The following is a 15,421-nucleotide window of genomic DNA, read 5'->3' on the forward strand; positions in this document are numbered from 1 at the left end:
TGTGAAACACCACTGAATAAAAGCTGAGCACACCAAGTTAATGACTAGTGCTCAGTATTCCGACATTAATCAGCAGTGAACAAGCCGAGAGTACACAAGGGAGCTGTCCCACGTGCACAGACCAAACCACCAGTCGATGGCTTAGAGCTTCGGTGCCCTCAACTGTGAATGAAAGCTTCCTCCCTGCTCAGCTCCCACTCCTTCCGCCCACCCCTCCCTTATGGACAGGAAAGAATGCCCCCAGGAAGTGAAGCCTCACAGAGGCCATTCTCTGGCAAAAACAGGTCCAGCCCTCTCCCTCTCTCTCTCTCTCTCTAGCTGTACTGCAGGCCTCCCTGTTACCATGGAGATAGGACGCCTTCTGAGCTCTATGCTTTCTCTGGAGTCCAGCCTTCAAATACCTTAGTATAGTCCAACCCACTCACTCTCTTGGCTCCCCGGACTGAAAATCTCCAAGCTGGATTCCTTTAGTCAAATGACTCAGGGAACTCCTTGCCACAATCTACTGATGGTCAGAGGGTTCTGGCTCAAATCCTGAGGTGGGGGTGGCAGCCTGTGGTTCCACAGAAGCCTGTGCATCCGCATCCCTCCTTTCTTTTCTAAAGAGAAGACCTGACTTCTTCCCTGTCTGAGATAAGACCATAAGAGCACCCAGTCAAATGGAATGGTGGGAGTCCTGGAATATGGCTTCAGGGGTGCAAGTAGATCAGACTAGCAGGTGGGCTGGGGAAGACATGTGGGAAGACAAGCGTGAGCCCAGACCTCCAGGAGAGTGCTGGGTGGGATGTCACAGGGCAGTGGAACCTGAAGAAGATGAAGCAGGTTCCTGAACTAAGTTCTAGTGAACTCTTCCACTGTGTTTAACCACAGTTATCCTCTGCCCTTCTCATTACCCAAAACTGCACCACCTCAGAAATCCTGCACTCTAGCATTCCCCCAATCTGGCCCCAAACCTTTCAGACTTGCATCCTCCTGCCCTTGCCCTCTAACTCCTGCTAGAAACCTTCATCCAGAATTATCATTGTATATCTGTACATTTTCCAAATGTTCAAATCAATTCCTGGCTTCATTCCCTTCTCAGGGAGTCAGTAATAAAGTAGGTACCACTGGGTCAGCCTCTGGGACTCCCCCAGCTCTGCTGCTGTCTCTGCTGGGATCTGTGGGTTTAGACTGCCACAGGGCCACCCTGAACTCCTGTGCTCGGCGAGATTCCCAAATTGCTATCAGGATTGTCGCTTTGCCAGCTTTGATCTCATCACCCACTTCGATGATGTCCTTATCCCTTTCTTAACATTTACTCCTCTCCCTTCTTTTCTGCCTCAGATCCCATGGAGCGTCTGGCTGGGCAGCAGGACTGGCCATATCCAGCCTCATCTCCATGGATTATCATTTAAACAGGAAAAGGGATCTGCTCAGGATCCTTCTGTGGGATCTGGAAAGGTTCTCATAGATCAGCAGCTTCTCACATTCTCTCCTTGTCTCCATCTCCCAGGTAACCTCAGGGCAGCCCCAGCACTTGCTTCATGCATGTGGACCCCCTTCTTTATTTCTTCACACAACAAGAAACTTTCTACCTCAAGCCTTTCTGTTGCCTGTGACTGGTCTCTGCAGGTCCCCGTTCAATGATCCCCTTATCTGTCCAGAGTAGCTCTCCGCCACAGCACTCCCTATAATCTTACCAGCTTTAATTCTTCTCCTTGCACTTACTGTCAAGAATTTATTTTGTCAGTATCTCCCAGTGGAATGTGAGTTCTCCATAAGGATGGATTCTATGTTGTTTACTTTTGATTATTCCTTAGCATACAGTAGACTTCTTAAATATTTATCAACTACAAAGAGTTCTATTGCTTGGACCATTTGATGTTTCAGGGTGAACCACCTACAAGGGGTAGGGATAACGGTGGGGAACCGGGCAGTTGAGAGGTCTTGGTAAGAGTTGCTGGGTTCTGTTTGAAAAATCCAGATTTGTAGCTCCACCCCATGGTTTGTAGGTATGAGAAAGCCCACCTCCAAAATGGCCCCAGGGTTTGTCAGCTCTTGATGTTCTTGTCCCTGTCCCTGTAGAGCTACCTCCCATCCTGAAGGGAGCTGGCTTGTGTAACCTGTCAGATATTATGAAATAATGGTGTGTAAACAATAGGCTTGGTCACGAAAGACATTGTGGCATGTGACTTTCTCTTTCTTGGATCACCCATCCACTATACCACGGAAAACACTCAAGTAACCCATGGAGACGAAGGTCACAGGGAGGGATGGAGGCAGAGGCCCCCTGCCAATGACCAGCACCATGTGAGTGACCCATCTTGGAATCACATACACTAGCTCTAGTCAAGCCTTCAGATGACGCAACCCCGCCAGACACTGTGATTGCAAATTCAGGAGAGACACCCCCCTCAATTCAGAAGCACCCACATTTCCAACCCATAGAAACTATAGGAGGTAATAAATATTTATTGTTGTTTTAAGATGCTAAGTTTTAGAGTGATCTGTTTCACAGCAATGGGTAATTATTATGAAGCAAATAACATGGGGGCTTGCAACCCCAGGTTCGAGTTGATCCGAGTGTCTCTAAGATTGTATTTCCCAGTGGTTAACCGTGCAACCCGTTTCCCTTGGTCGGTCCCGATTTAATTCTGCAATTTTCGTAGCCAGAAATGCCACCTGTATCCTTAATAAACTTTATTTAGACACAAATAGACACAACAGAAAGTACATACACAGATACAGATTTGTTTTTCTCTATAGGATGAACAAACATCACAGAAGGATTTAAAAAGTAGATGCATGGAATGTAAGAAAATATTGCAAAGTTCCTTGTTCACTCACACTGGGAACAGACACATATTTCAGAGGAAGACAGGGATATACTCCCCCGACAACAGGATTCACATTTGGTGGATAACAGCACACAGGTGTTGGGAAGGTAATCAAGGAGTTAGGGATCCAGTTACTCTTGAGGTGACAGAATGCTCACAACACTAGTAGGACGCTTGTTTAAACAAAAGAGAGAGTGGAGGAGGATTCCAGACCCCCTGCCCAGATGCTCTGCAAGCTGTCAGCTAGGTCTTAAAGCAGCTCACAGAACTCTAGGTGAGCTTTCATCTTGCAGCAGGAAGGTCTGCGCCACCTCTAGCTTTGGGTCCACATCATAGAGTTTTACAGAAACACACTTAGGATGCTGAAACTCTCCACATGCACGCTGGCTTAGAAACCCACAGTACAGGACATTGACATCAGGGTATAGAATGGGACTTTCGAGTAGAAGGGGAATAACAGCCCCGAGAGGCAAACATACACTTATCAAATGCTGCCACATCCATTGGTAGTGTTTCCCACCACGCTGTTTGTGGTCCCTTCCCATGGGGAGCCATGAGCATCTCAGTCCTGTTCCCCCGCCATGGGCAGAACAGGATGGATGTCTCTCGGAAGTCTATTGACCTCTAAAGTCACACCTGTGACCTCCTGGTCACTCCTGTCGGAAGCCACGCATGTGACCAGGACAAGCTGCCATGGAACCACCCCACTTACTCCTTCCTGTCTTGGACCAAGCCTCTGGCCTCCATACCATCTTCCAATTTTCAGACCGGGGTTCCCTAGGCAACCTCTGTATTTTTAGTAAAAAATGGTTTCCACTGTACCCTTCGTGTGTCCTCTTCCTAACGTGACAAATCCAGAAGAGATGAAGTTATGGAGATCGGGTCCTCCACTTCGGTAAGCATCCTTCCCATAATGCCCTGCAAGAAGATGGGGCACAATTATCTGACGCATCCACCACATCAAAACAGAAGACAATGGCAGCTCCATCAACCAGCAGTGAGTGATGGTGCACTTAGGTTCAAATCAGCAGCTGAGTCAGAAGGCAGAAGAACTCAAGGAAAAATAGAATATATATACAATATATATTACTGAGAATATATTTCTATATATATATATATATATATATACATACACATACATATATACACATAGATACCTTTATGTGTATATATTTGTTACTGTTCAACAAAGAATAACATCATGTTGAAAGCAGAGAAGGGAAAAAGGAGACACATGAATTGATTTTGGCATTTCTAACCAAGTACAAAACACCAGAACATTCTTTAGAGATGCTCCTCAACTGACAATAGGGTTGCCTCTTGATAAACCCAGGGCAAGTTGAAACGTCCCATGATGAAAATTCGTTTGCTATGTCTACCCGACTGAACGCGTAGCTCAGCCACACAGCAGACTGAGGATCTGCTCTTTCCCCTTGTGACTGATCCCATGGCTGACCAGGGGGCTGTGGCTCACTCCCAATGCCTAGCATCACAACATATTGCTAGCCCAGGAAAATAAATCAAAATTCAAAACGCAAAGTGTGGTTGCTACTGAATGTGCGTTACTTTTGTACCATTATAGTGAAAAAAAAATGCCCACTGGACTACCCTAGGTCAAGGACATCCTGTTCCTGTCCCACCTTCCTTCTTTCTCTTTCTTGCCTTGTACATTTATTTTCTTTCTTTCAAAGCATGCAGGAGTGGGCCTGATGGGGACCGCTCTGTTTGTGAATGTTTATGAATCATACACAACCTATGGGATTACAGGCTGGTAACTTAAGAAAAATCTAACAGCAGCTGAAGCTGGTAAGTCAAATGGAGGTTATAAAACACTGGGAAAATATTTATGTGTTTTCCTTTCTTTAATTTCTGCAATAAGACTGTATCTTCCATCAGCCAGATGCAGACGTCTTACCTATAGGATGGGGGTAGGAGAAAGGCCAAGGGCAGGGGAATCACGGTGGGAGAACAAATTCAGAGTAGGAAGTTAATATTTTATTTCTGGACACTCAAAGTAGGGTTTTATAATATTCTTGAAATATAGGCATTGTAAAGAAAGAAAGAACTCTCTAACTGCCATCCTGAAGTAGGTACATGCAAAAATGGAGAAAAAGTCTTTTTTCTTTTCACATTACCAAAAGCATGTATGAAAAATTCTAATTATAATAATGTGTGGAACCACTTAAGATATAAAGTTAAAAAGTGGATAGAAAACGGGATTTTAAATGTGATAACAGTGCTGTAAAAATTCAAGCCAGTTGCACACACAAAAAAAAAAAAATTGAAAAGATTGAAAGAAAACTCACAAAGATATTGTAAGTTGCCTTTGGATAGTTAGAACATGAGTGTTAATTTATTTCTCCTTTCAACTTGCCTATATTTTCCAAGTTTTTCCTAGAATGAATATGAAATTTTTATAATCTAAATAGGCAAAGTAAATGTCCAACAGAAAAATTCTTGATAAGTGCAAACACAAAACAAATCAATTTTTCTTAGCCAGGATCTTTTCTAGATCAGTAGATCTCAACCAAGGGTGCATATTGGAATTATTTGGAAGCTCTCAAAACTATAGATACCCAGACCAACTCCCAGGGAGGCTAATTCAATGGTGGGGAGTGAAGGCTTAGACAGGGGTATTTTTGACTCATGGGTTTCCAACTCCTCACTGTAGGCAATGAGAACCTCTGCATAAGTGGAGAAACAACCTAAATTGAGTTTATTTGGGTGGGTTAACTGGGACCACTATAGGTACACCATCCACTATTGACGTGCACAACTCTGAAGCTCTTCCTCTGGAGGGTAGAGTCTGGCCCCAACTCCTCCCTTCTTATTCCAGATCTCAAACCTAAGCTCACATCAGAATAAACAGGAAAGCTTAAAACAGATCGTGGGGGCCTGATTTGGAAGATGTGGATTAGAGCTGAGGAGTTTGCATGTCTATCAAGGTCCCTGCTAATGCCAGTGTTGCTGGTCCAGGAATCACACGCTGACATCCCTTGTCCTGCAGCATGAGTATCATGAGCATTTTACCACTGGTTCCCTGGACTTTGAAATAAATTACCTCATTCCTCAGGACATGCAGCTTTTCACAAAGAACATTCTTACTGTAAATCTCTGTGGTCACAGCATATAGTTTCATAGAGTTGTCAGAACTGAGATAAAGACTTCTACCCCAAACCATGTCATGTGACAGCTCTAGGCATGACTCTGGTACCCAGAGAAATGCATCTGCCCTAGAGGTCAAGGGATGTGTGGAAGATGTGCTCCCAACCTCAGGGAGTGCAGGGACCCTGCTTGTGTAACACTCTCTCCCCACCTCACCAATAACAGCAAGAAACAGAAGGAACAACTCTGGACTTTCATAAATTATGTTTTTATTTGTTTGGGGTTTTGTTTTTTGCAATGCTGTGGATGTAATCCAGGGCCTTACACATGTTGGGCAAGTACTCTACCACTGAGCTATATCCCCAGCCCAAACTTTCATAAATTTGGACCTCATTAATTCACAACCTGTGATACATCCTGCAGAATTGGGGCTGGTTTATTTTTGTGCTTCTTATAAATAAAATTTTTGATAAACAAATCAATACCAAGGAAGATGGAACATAAAACAAGGCCTGTGCTATTTACAAATCATTCTTGTCTGTCAACTGGAACAAGGTCCCTCAGGACTAAGCATCGCTCTAATGCTTTGGGGCTCTGTTTGTTTGAAAAGGAACTGAAGTTTCCGGATCATCTACTTGTTGGCCAGGCAGAAGGATGGAGCTCTTGATAGTACAGCTTCTAAAATATATAATAATTTAGCAAATGTTTTATAGTATTTCGCGGATTACAAAGATCTTTTCCATACACTATGAACATTTCCATTAATACCGCCTGGTAGGTGGTTTATTATTATTTCCCATTTAATGGATGGGGAAATTGAGACCAAAGAGCTGAACTTGGTAGATGATTGAGCAAGCACTCATACCCAAGTTCTCTGACTCCCAATACCATGTTCATTCTATTGTGCACACCCAGCTTTGTTTATGTGTCACCAGAACCCTGGGAAAAATGGGAGCCAGTCAGTGGTAGATCCTGGATCTCTTCCAAGACTTAACTACCTTCCAAGTCCACAGTCTTTCTACAACCTCACCCCTACGGCCTGACCAGTGTTTCTTCTCTAAGACTGTAGTTAGGACATGTAGTGGAGATGTGAGTTCAGGAGAATTCCATTTGGTAGCACCCAAGTCCATAGAAGTGAAAACTCAGAGGTTTTGAGCTTTGAGTCTGGAAGTTTTGAGGAGAGAGATGGGGGGGGGGGGAAAGGAGGAAGGAAGGAAGGAAGGAAGGAGGAAAGAAGTAGGTAGGGAGGGAGGGACAAAAGAAAAGAAAGAGAAATAGATACTGAGGTATAGAGGCAGGACCCAGGACACTGGGGCAGGAATAGAGAAATGTATGGTTAAATCGGTTTAAAAATATCGAGTTAAACAAAATGAAAAGCTACCTGAAAACCAAGTCTAAGAATTTTTCAAAGGCCATGAGCACTGAACTCTCTCTGGAGCCCTTCTTTTCTTTGCCAACTGCATCTCTTGGGACACTTTTTGAGAAAGCTGCCCTTGAGGTTGAGGTGGAAAATGTAGAGTGACAGCTTGACAATTTGAGCACTGGCACTCAAACTCGAGCATGCACTAGACCCCCTTGGATGGACCTAGATTGCTCTGCTCAAGCCCCAGAATTCCCAGTCTACTGGGCTGGAGCATTTCTAACAAGTTCTCAAGTGATGCAGATGATGCCCATTTGGTACCAGGACCATGTTTCATGAACCACTATATTAGGGCTAGTGACAGGTAAGTTTTTTCGGCGGGACCCATGGACAAGGTCAACAATGATTTATTTACATGCTCTGTACCTCCCATGAACCAGGGAATTATGAAATAAAGGGGATTTAGTAAAAAGTGAAGCTCCATGCAGGTGGATAATCAAAAGAGAGAGGAGTCAATGTCATCTTTGTTTCTTGGTGATGCGTGGAGTTGATGGGTTGGTATAAATGGCATGAATGGGTGTCACAGAATTCATTAGCTGTACCACAAAGAGCTACTCCCTTCTCTGTCCTGTAGCAACAATCCTGGGTCTCGGCCCAACTGCCAACTCTCAGGGCCAGAGGACAAAGGAGTACAGACTTTGATCAAATTGCAATTACACAGAAACAACCATATATCCAACAGAGCTCTAAGCAAAAGGAAGAAAGAGCATTGTGAAGCATCCCGGTAAAGTGGTGTGAGCACTTCCTGTATCACAGTAGAGACAAATACAGACTCCATGCCAGAAACAAGGGTGGTTTCGGGCTTCAGAGCATGACTGCTACCACCTGCTGAACCCAACTGTGCAAAGCAGCATCTAATGATGTTTCTATCTCCAGTTCTGCCACTGCACCCTGACCTTCACATTGATAGCCCTTCCCAAAGCCAGATAGGTTTTATTCTAGCTCACTTACTGCCCAAACTTCCTTGACCTCCCATCAGAATTCCATACCCTTCCTAAGTCTCAGCAGAAGCCAGAAGTCAGAGGGACAAGAGACAACTGACCTCAGGCAGGAGGCAGATTAAAGCTAAGAGAGGTCCAAGGCTGAGCTCTGGAGTGGTGCAGTGCTGCTGGCTCTGATAAGGAAGTGACCAGAGGGGAAAATTTCTCTGTACAGGAGATTTAATGCAAGCCATGGGAGGGGGGAAAATGAGATACAATCTAAATGATGCTCTCTGTGAGATTCAACAGGGTTGTGCACCTGTGAAATTAGATCAACAACCATGAGAGGGAAACAAACCAATCAGGACTGTTTGCCTGGATTTGCAGATCCAGACAACAGAATGGATGCAGAAGGAAACTGGTGATGTAGCATCTAATGAGAGAAGCACACCGTGTTCTCCGTGCTGGGAAAGGACATTGAGAGTGAAGGCAAGTTCCCGCGGACTAAAGGACCCAGGAGCCACTTAATGTAAGACTCCCAGAGGAGAGGCGGGAGGGATGGTTCAGAAGCAATAACTAAAAGTTAATAGTGTGTGTGTGTTTTCTGAGCAGCTGGACGGTTTAAGTTCTAGATCCAAAAAGAAAAAAAAAATGAATCAAATATCAGACTATATATTCGAAGGACTCCATACCTACACATGTCCTGATAAAATGCCTTCATAAAATAAATAAGAAGAAAAAAAAACTTAAGCCAATTGCTTATGATATGAAACCTATAAAACATGAAGCAACCTTCTTTAATGTTTTGAGACTTATTTCCTTGCAAGTAAGATGATGTACTGGTTGAGGAACAATCTTATCTAGAACTCAAATGACAAGTGTACACACACACACAAAATGCATGTGTATAATTCATACTATATATTGTTTCTAGATTATCACTGTCAGTGCTATTTAAGGGTTCACTAATATTTTGAATTAAGATGTCTTTATTCCATTTTTCTTACTCAAAATTCATTGGAAATAATGAAAAGAAAGAACAATAAAAAAAAACTACTAAAAAAATGTCCAGGCTTTTCACTAAACAGAGGTAGAACAATATACCTACATATACACAGAGAAATATGCCCAAAAATATGTACACAGAAGTCAATTCAAGGAAGACCAAAGACCTAAATACATAATAAAAGCAAACCCTAAAAAAATGGTAGAAAGGAACATAGGAAAATATATTAATGATCTCAGAGCAGTATATAAGATTCAAAAGGTACAACCTAGAGAAGGAACATTGGAGAAATTTTAAACCATGATACATCGAAAAATTGTGAAACTTGTAAGTCAAAGACTAGAAAATACATTTATATCAACATGCAGAACACATAAATAACTCCCAATTAATAAACAAGAAAACAATCCAAATAGGAGAAAATAAGCAAAAGAAACAAATATGCAACTCACAGAAAAGAAAACCCAATGGGCCAATATACATAGAGTAGGGTTCAATTTCACAAATAATCAGGAAAATTCAAATTAAAACCATAATGAGATGTCATTTCACACCCAGTAGAGTGGCAAAAATTAAAATGCCTGAGACTACTGACATGGATAAGCAGGAAGTCTCCTTCACGTACCTTCTGGTGGGGATGTAAATTGGTACAACTGTTTTGCAAAGAACTTGAGCAATGGGTAAGGAAGTTGAATGTGGACGTATCTTAGAACTGTCCATTCTTTCTCTAGGTACGTGCCCTAGACAATCCTCACACATGTACATAAAGAGCTTTGCACCAGCAAGTTCATGTGTGACACTGGTTTTAATAGAGACAAACTGGAGGGGGAATCTCTACTCCAAGAGAAAAGTGATAAACAGCAGTATACTTGTATAATGCAATCCTGTACAACTGGAGAAAAGCAATGCAATGAAATGAAATGAACCAGAGCTCTAAATATTAGCAGAGACAATTCTCAGCTATAAAGTTGAGCACATAAAAGCAAACTGCAGAAAAAAATAGAGTGGTATGAGATAGGGCGAGTTTTCAAATATGCGGTATAACTCTATATTGTTTAAGGACGTGTACATAGGTAGTAATATACAAATGAAAGATGTTCAGCAAACCCAATAACTATATATTTCAAGATAACAGATAACTTCCATGGGTCAGAGGTAGAATATAAGACAGAAATAACACATAGGAGTTACTGGATTCTATTTTTTATGCTGGATAGCTGGAGACAGCTTCAACTATTAAATAATGTTTATTTTATTTTTATTTATAACATAAAAGGAGATGATAGGTGATAGATACTGAATTGATAGACGATGGATGGATGAATGGATGGACAGAATGGTCAACTGTTTTTGGTTAAGTAAGTGTTACTTGAGGCTTTCACTCATTCTCAAATCACCCTTCAAGAATAAAGGTAACAAAGAATCTTCAGTTTTAAGAACTTGGAGACTAAAGTATTCTTGAGTCCCCCACTGTGGGGTGGGGGTGGGGGATAATAAAACTAGGTGATGATGAAATCTGTCAATCAAGAGGCAAAACTACAGAATTTCTAAAGCCATGACGGCAGGCATTTATTTGTGATCTTCAAGGAGCACAGAAATCTAAAAATTCATTGAGAAAAGATCGGTAAATTAGATGACATGCTTTTAAGCATTTAATGAATTGTCTTTATGGACAGACACAAAGTTAAATGAGGCTGGAGCAGCTCTGGGAAATCTGGTGTGCAAACAGAGCAATAAAAACACACTATGGAGATGAAATAAAACCAAAAGCAGCTTCAGGGATGGGGAGAACTGCTCTCCATCTTCAGAGCCCGCTTGAAATGCACAGTGCGACCTTGGAACGCACCTGGAACTGGCCTCTGGGAAGCAGGGTGATCTGCAAGGATGCTCAGGCCCGCCCTGCAGCCCCACGCCCCGCCAAAGCCTCCCTATGGAAGGACATACTGCAGACAACAGACGAAAGCCAGACAAACCCTAGGGACAGATTTTGAACACATGAGATAAAGGGCTTTCTCCTTTGCTTACAAAAAGCTCAAGCATATCAATCTAGAAAGATGCACACCAACTAGAAACAGTACATTAAAAAAAAAAAAGGAATATGCAGTTACTCTCATTCCTACCCCAAAAAAGAAAGGAAAAAAAAAATTCAGGCATACACACACACACACACACACACACACACACACACACACACGTCTATCAACCTTGACTCCTAATTAAAGCAATGCAAATCAAAATAGAGATCTTTTAAAAAAAAATAAACAACAACAATCATCGACAAGACCTAAGAATTCTACCATCCTCAATGCCAAGGGAATGGACACTCTCATTACCCCTCGTGAAAGCATAAATGGGTAATGCCTAGTTGACTTATTTTCCCTCTGCCATGAAATTTTCCCTACAAAGATGCACTCAGATTTTTCCAATATTTATGAACCAGGATAAATAGTCCAGGATGGACTGCAAACAGTTTTTAATCAATGGGGAACTGACTAAACTGTAATGGTGGAAGACGATGCAGCTATAAAAAAGCATGACGCAGAGCTATACGTGCTGTTTGGGGAAGATTTTCAAAATATAGATAGTAAAAAACAACAACACAACAACGAAGAACAGCAATGCTTCAGTCTGGTTCCTTTTTATAAGTAATAATTTTTTAAAATTCCTACAAAGAGAGTATCTATAGGCACTCTGCAAGGAAGACGGTTTATATAATGAAATTTTTTTTTTCTGGAACTAATCATGCACACAAACTATTAAAAATTTCTTTCATTTGGGAAGAGAGACTAGGATGAAAGGAGAGAGATGTCTCCCTTTGACTTTTATTACTGTTTACTATTTAATTTTCGTAAACTAGTATGTGCATTAGGTTTATTTTTGTAGTGTTTGTGAAGTTTATCTGAGATTATGAAGTGGGGTCATGGGCCATATTTCTGCTTCCCTCTTTGGCTTCTTTCTATGAGGAAAATTCCACTAAAAGTCATTTTATAAAAAGAAGTATAAGGGTCAGGAAGGGAGAGGTGCCCACCTTTCCTTGTGTAAATGACAAGTCACTTATCAATACCTACCACACGGGAGGGTGGTGGGAATTAAATGGGAGATGTATAAAGTGCTTCCTCTAATGCTCTGCACCAATAAGCCCTCAAAAAATGGGAGCTTCTCTTGCATTAAGACCACAGTCTTTCCTCTCTCCTAGGTCGGGAACTCCCAGGGGTCTTCTCACTCTGTGTGTTCCCCAAGCTGACCTCAGGCCAGAATGTCAAAGATGAGGGAGCTTCAGAGAGTCCCAGGTTTACCATCTGGCCTGAGGGCCCTTTCCCTTGGAGAAACCCTGGGGCTCCTTTCAGTTCCCAAGAAACTACAGCCCTGGCTCTCCAATGGGGAGGGGGCTGTGAACCAGGATACCTGTGCTCCTCTATGCAGACACTTTTCTTCGCTAAGGCAGTTTCCAAGCCTGCCTTACCAAGCTAAGTGGGGCAGAGCTGGTCTATCTGTGCTTTGCTCTAACAAGGACTATTTTCCAGTTTAAGAATCTCTCAAGTAACTCCCGGAAATGTGAGAATTCTAATGTTTGCTCCCACAAGTGTAGTGAGCAATGTCTTTCAATGCTTGTAGAATTGGGCAATTCCAAAGATCTCCCCTCTGAGGTCTTTCCTCTGCCTAGGCCCCCCATAAGCTGAGGACCATTATTAGGGACCAGTCCACCTGGTGAAGTTAGGTGGACACAGTTGTGAGAGCTCTGGAAAAATAATCCCAGATTCCCGTGAGGTTTGGGAACTGCCTTGCCCAAACTTCTGACTGAACAAATGAGTAAATAAGCCCAGAAAGGAGAACAGTAGCATTCTCAAGGTCACAGAGGGAGATCTTTTGGACTTGGACTTACTGGTTTTCAAGACAGCACTCTGTCTTACCATTCATTCATCCTTTGGAAAGCAGAAGATCTTATCAAATGTAAGAGAATGGGGAGCCCAGGCAGGATGGACGGAAGCCAGTAATAACCTAGAATACTATTGGATAACCACTCAATGAAGGGACCTAACCCACCAGAAAGTTATTCATAAAAAAAAATTCCTTTCACTACAAATAAATGCATCCCCCCATGAGTTTTGTTGATGACATTTTAAAAAACCTGATCCTTTGTATTTGAAACCAAAACCCAAATAAACAAACAAAAACATAAACATATGCTATGGGGCTGGGGCTCAGTGGTAGAGTGCTTGACTATATGTGTGAAGCACTGGGTTTGATCCTCAGCACCACATAAAAATAAATAAATGGAAAAAAGTATTGTGTTTATCTACAACTAAAAACATTTAAAATAAATAAATATATAGATGCTCTACGGAGATCTCACACTGTGACCAAGGGCAAAGAAGCAGGGTAGACAAGGACAAATTCTAAATCAACCTCATCCACTACAACTGAGGAGTTCCAGCAGGGCAGGATTGGGAAGAAGACCTTTTTTTTTTTTTTTAAATAAAGCATTACATAGTCTAAAAATAAAAGTTTGTATCCTAATTATTTTCCAAGGGAATGAGGGGGGGGAGACTGCTTGTTGGTGGTATTAGTATTAATCCTTAGAGATTTTTAGGAGATCTAAACCCTCTATCTTGCCTTGCCAAGACAGAATCAGGATGTAGCAACTAAAGGAGGATTTGATGTCACCTTTTCTAGTCTCTGTATGTATCAATGAAGAAACTAGGGCTGGGGAGGGACCTTAAGCAGTTCAAGGTCATGGACGGCTGGACTCTGACCTCCCAGACCAGAACTCTTCCCAATGCACCACAGAGCCCACACAGCCTGCTCCGTGTTGGAGGAAATGGTGCCAGGGCTGATTTCCATTCCAGGAGACCCCAGTGTGCCATTTATTTTCTCTTCAGATAACGTTGGCTGCAATCCCTTGGAAAGATGCCCAGTTTGACCAAATTCCCATCTCTGCAATCAGTATCTCAGTGCTGGCTCATTGTCATGAGCAGGACCCTGGCCAGGAAGGGTCCTGAAGGAAGACCCCAGCAGAAGAGGCAGAAGATGCAGGTGCTCTCTGCAGGGAAGGGTGACTTTTCCTTTGCTCCCAGCATCTTACAAGATTAGGTTTGACCTCAGGGCTCCATTAAAACATGGAGTGGTCAAGTCCCTCTTGTTATCACCTGCAGAGGTACAGCGTGCTAGCCCGTGGGGAGAATGAGACCTGCTTTCTTCTCGGTTTCTTGACTTCTTACACTCTGCAAGAAAAAAACCACTGAGCTTCCTATGAGTGCATCCAAATTAACGGAGTTTAATGAAATGATCTTGAGAAACTGCCACCACCTTATATAACGTGCTCATGTGCCTTGGGATTGAGACATTGGCAATTAGTGCCTTTTATTATCCAGAGGAAAATATGAATGTTTTCTCGATTTTTTTTCAGATGAGTAAACAGACTCAGAGAAGTTAAATAATCATCAAAGTCACAGAATGACTAACCCATGGTTTAGGATAGACTCTCAATCCCTTGGCTGTCTATGCTGGGACTTCCTGTTCCAGGAAAGCTAAGCCCGAGATGCCAAATGACTCCAGACACGTCTCTTTCATTCATAGGGAATCCTAACATCCAATGGCCAACAAATCACACCAGCTAGGTAGCTCTGGACAAACCATTCATACTTTCTAAGTATCAGTTTTGCTTATCTGTAAAATGGGAATAGTGCCTCCCTCATAAATAGATGGTGAAGAGTAAATTAAATGCATTGATGCATATAAAGCACAGAGTATTTATTCAATCAATGGTTATTATTACTAATATGACTAGAGGACATGGAGACTTCCTCAAATGTGTTAAATATTTCAAAATACTACAGGGAGGAAGATAAGAAGGAGTCTTAGATTCAATGTTATTCAAAAGTTCCAGGAATGTCACCTCTACCCACTATTTCCCTGAGAGTACCTAGGCTCCCAATGGTGGTATCACTCTCCCCCAGAGGTTTAGGGTACTTGTTCCAGTTTTAGTGGACATGCACTTGAGGAGGCAGAAGCAGAATGTTCTTGAACCTAGCTCATCTCACATCAAAAAGGAAACATGCCGCGGATACCTGCCTGCACAGGTTTCCCCTGTGATCCTGTGACCCTCATTTCCTGTTCATGTGGGTCGAAGCACGTCCTTGGTTTAGAAACAGAA

At 42.4% G+C, this 15,421-nt stretch overlaps 1 protein-coding gene across 3 annotated transcripts in view; it reads right to left on the bottom strand.

Moving 5' to 3' along the window:
• Shisa6 (shisa family member 6) overlaps positions 1-15,421 on the bottom strand; it is a 279,711-nt gene that overhangs the window by 149,338 nt on the left and 114,952 nt on the right. For 2 of the 3 annotated variants that reach the window (XM_027954066.2, XM_027954065.2), the window contains exon 3: positions 3,639-3,734. The exons of the other annotated variant lie outside the window; for it this stretch is intronic. In XM_027954066.2, coding sequence (XP_027809867.2) covers positions 3,639-3,734 — 96 coding nt within the window. The remainder of the gene's footprint in view (positions 1-3,638; positions 3,735-15,421) is intronic. 3 annotated transcript variants of the gene reach the window in all.

This window comes from Marmota flaviventris, chromosome 17 (assembly GCF_047511675.1).
Source record: "Marmota flaviventris isolate mMarFla1 chromosome 17, mMarFla1.hap1, whole genome shotgun sequence".
Lineage (NCBI taxonomy): Eukaryota > Metazoa > Chordata > Mammalia > Rodentia > Sciuridae > Marmota > Marmota flaviventris.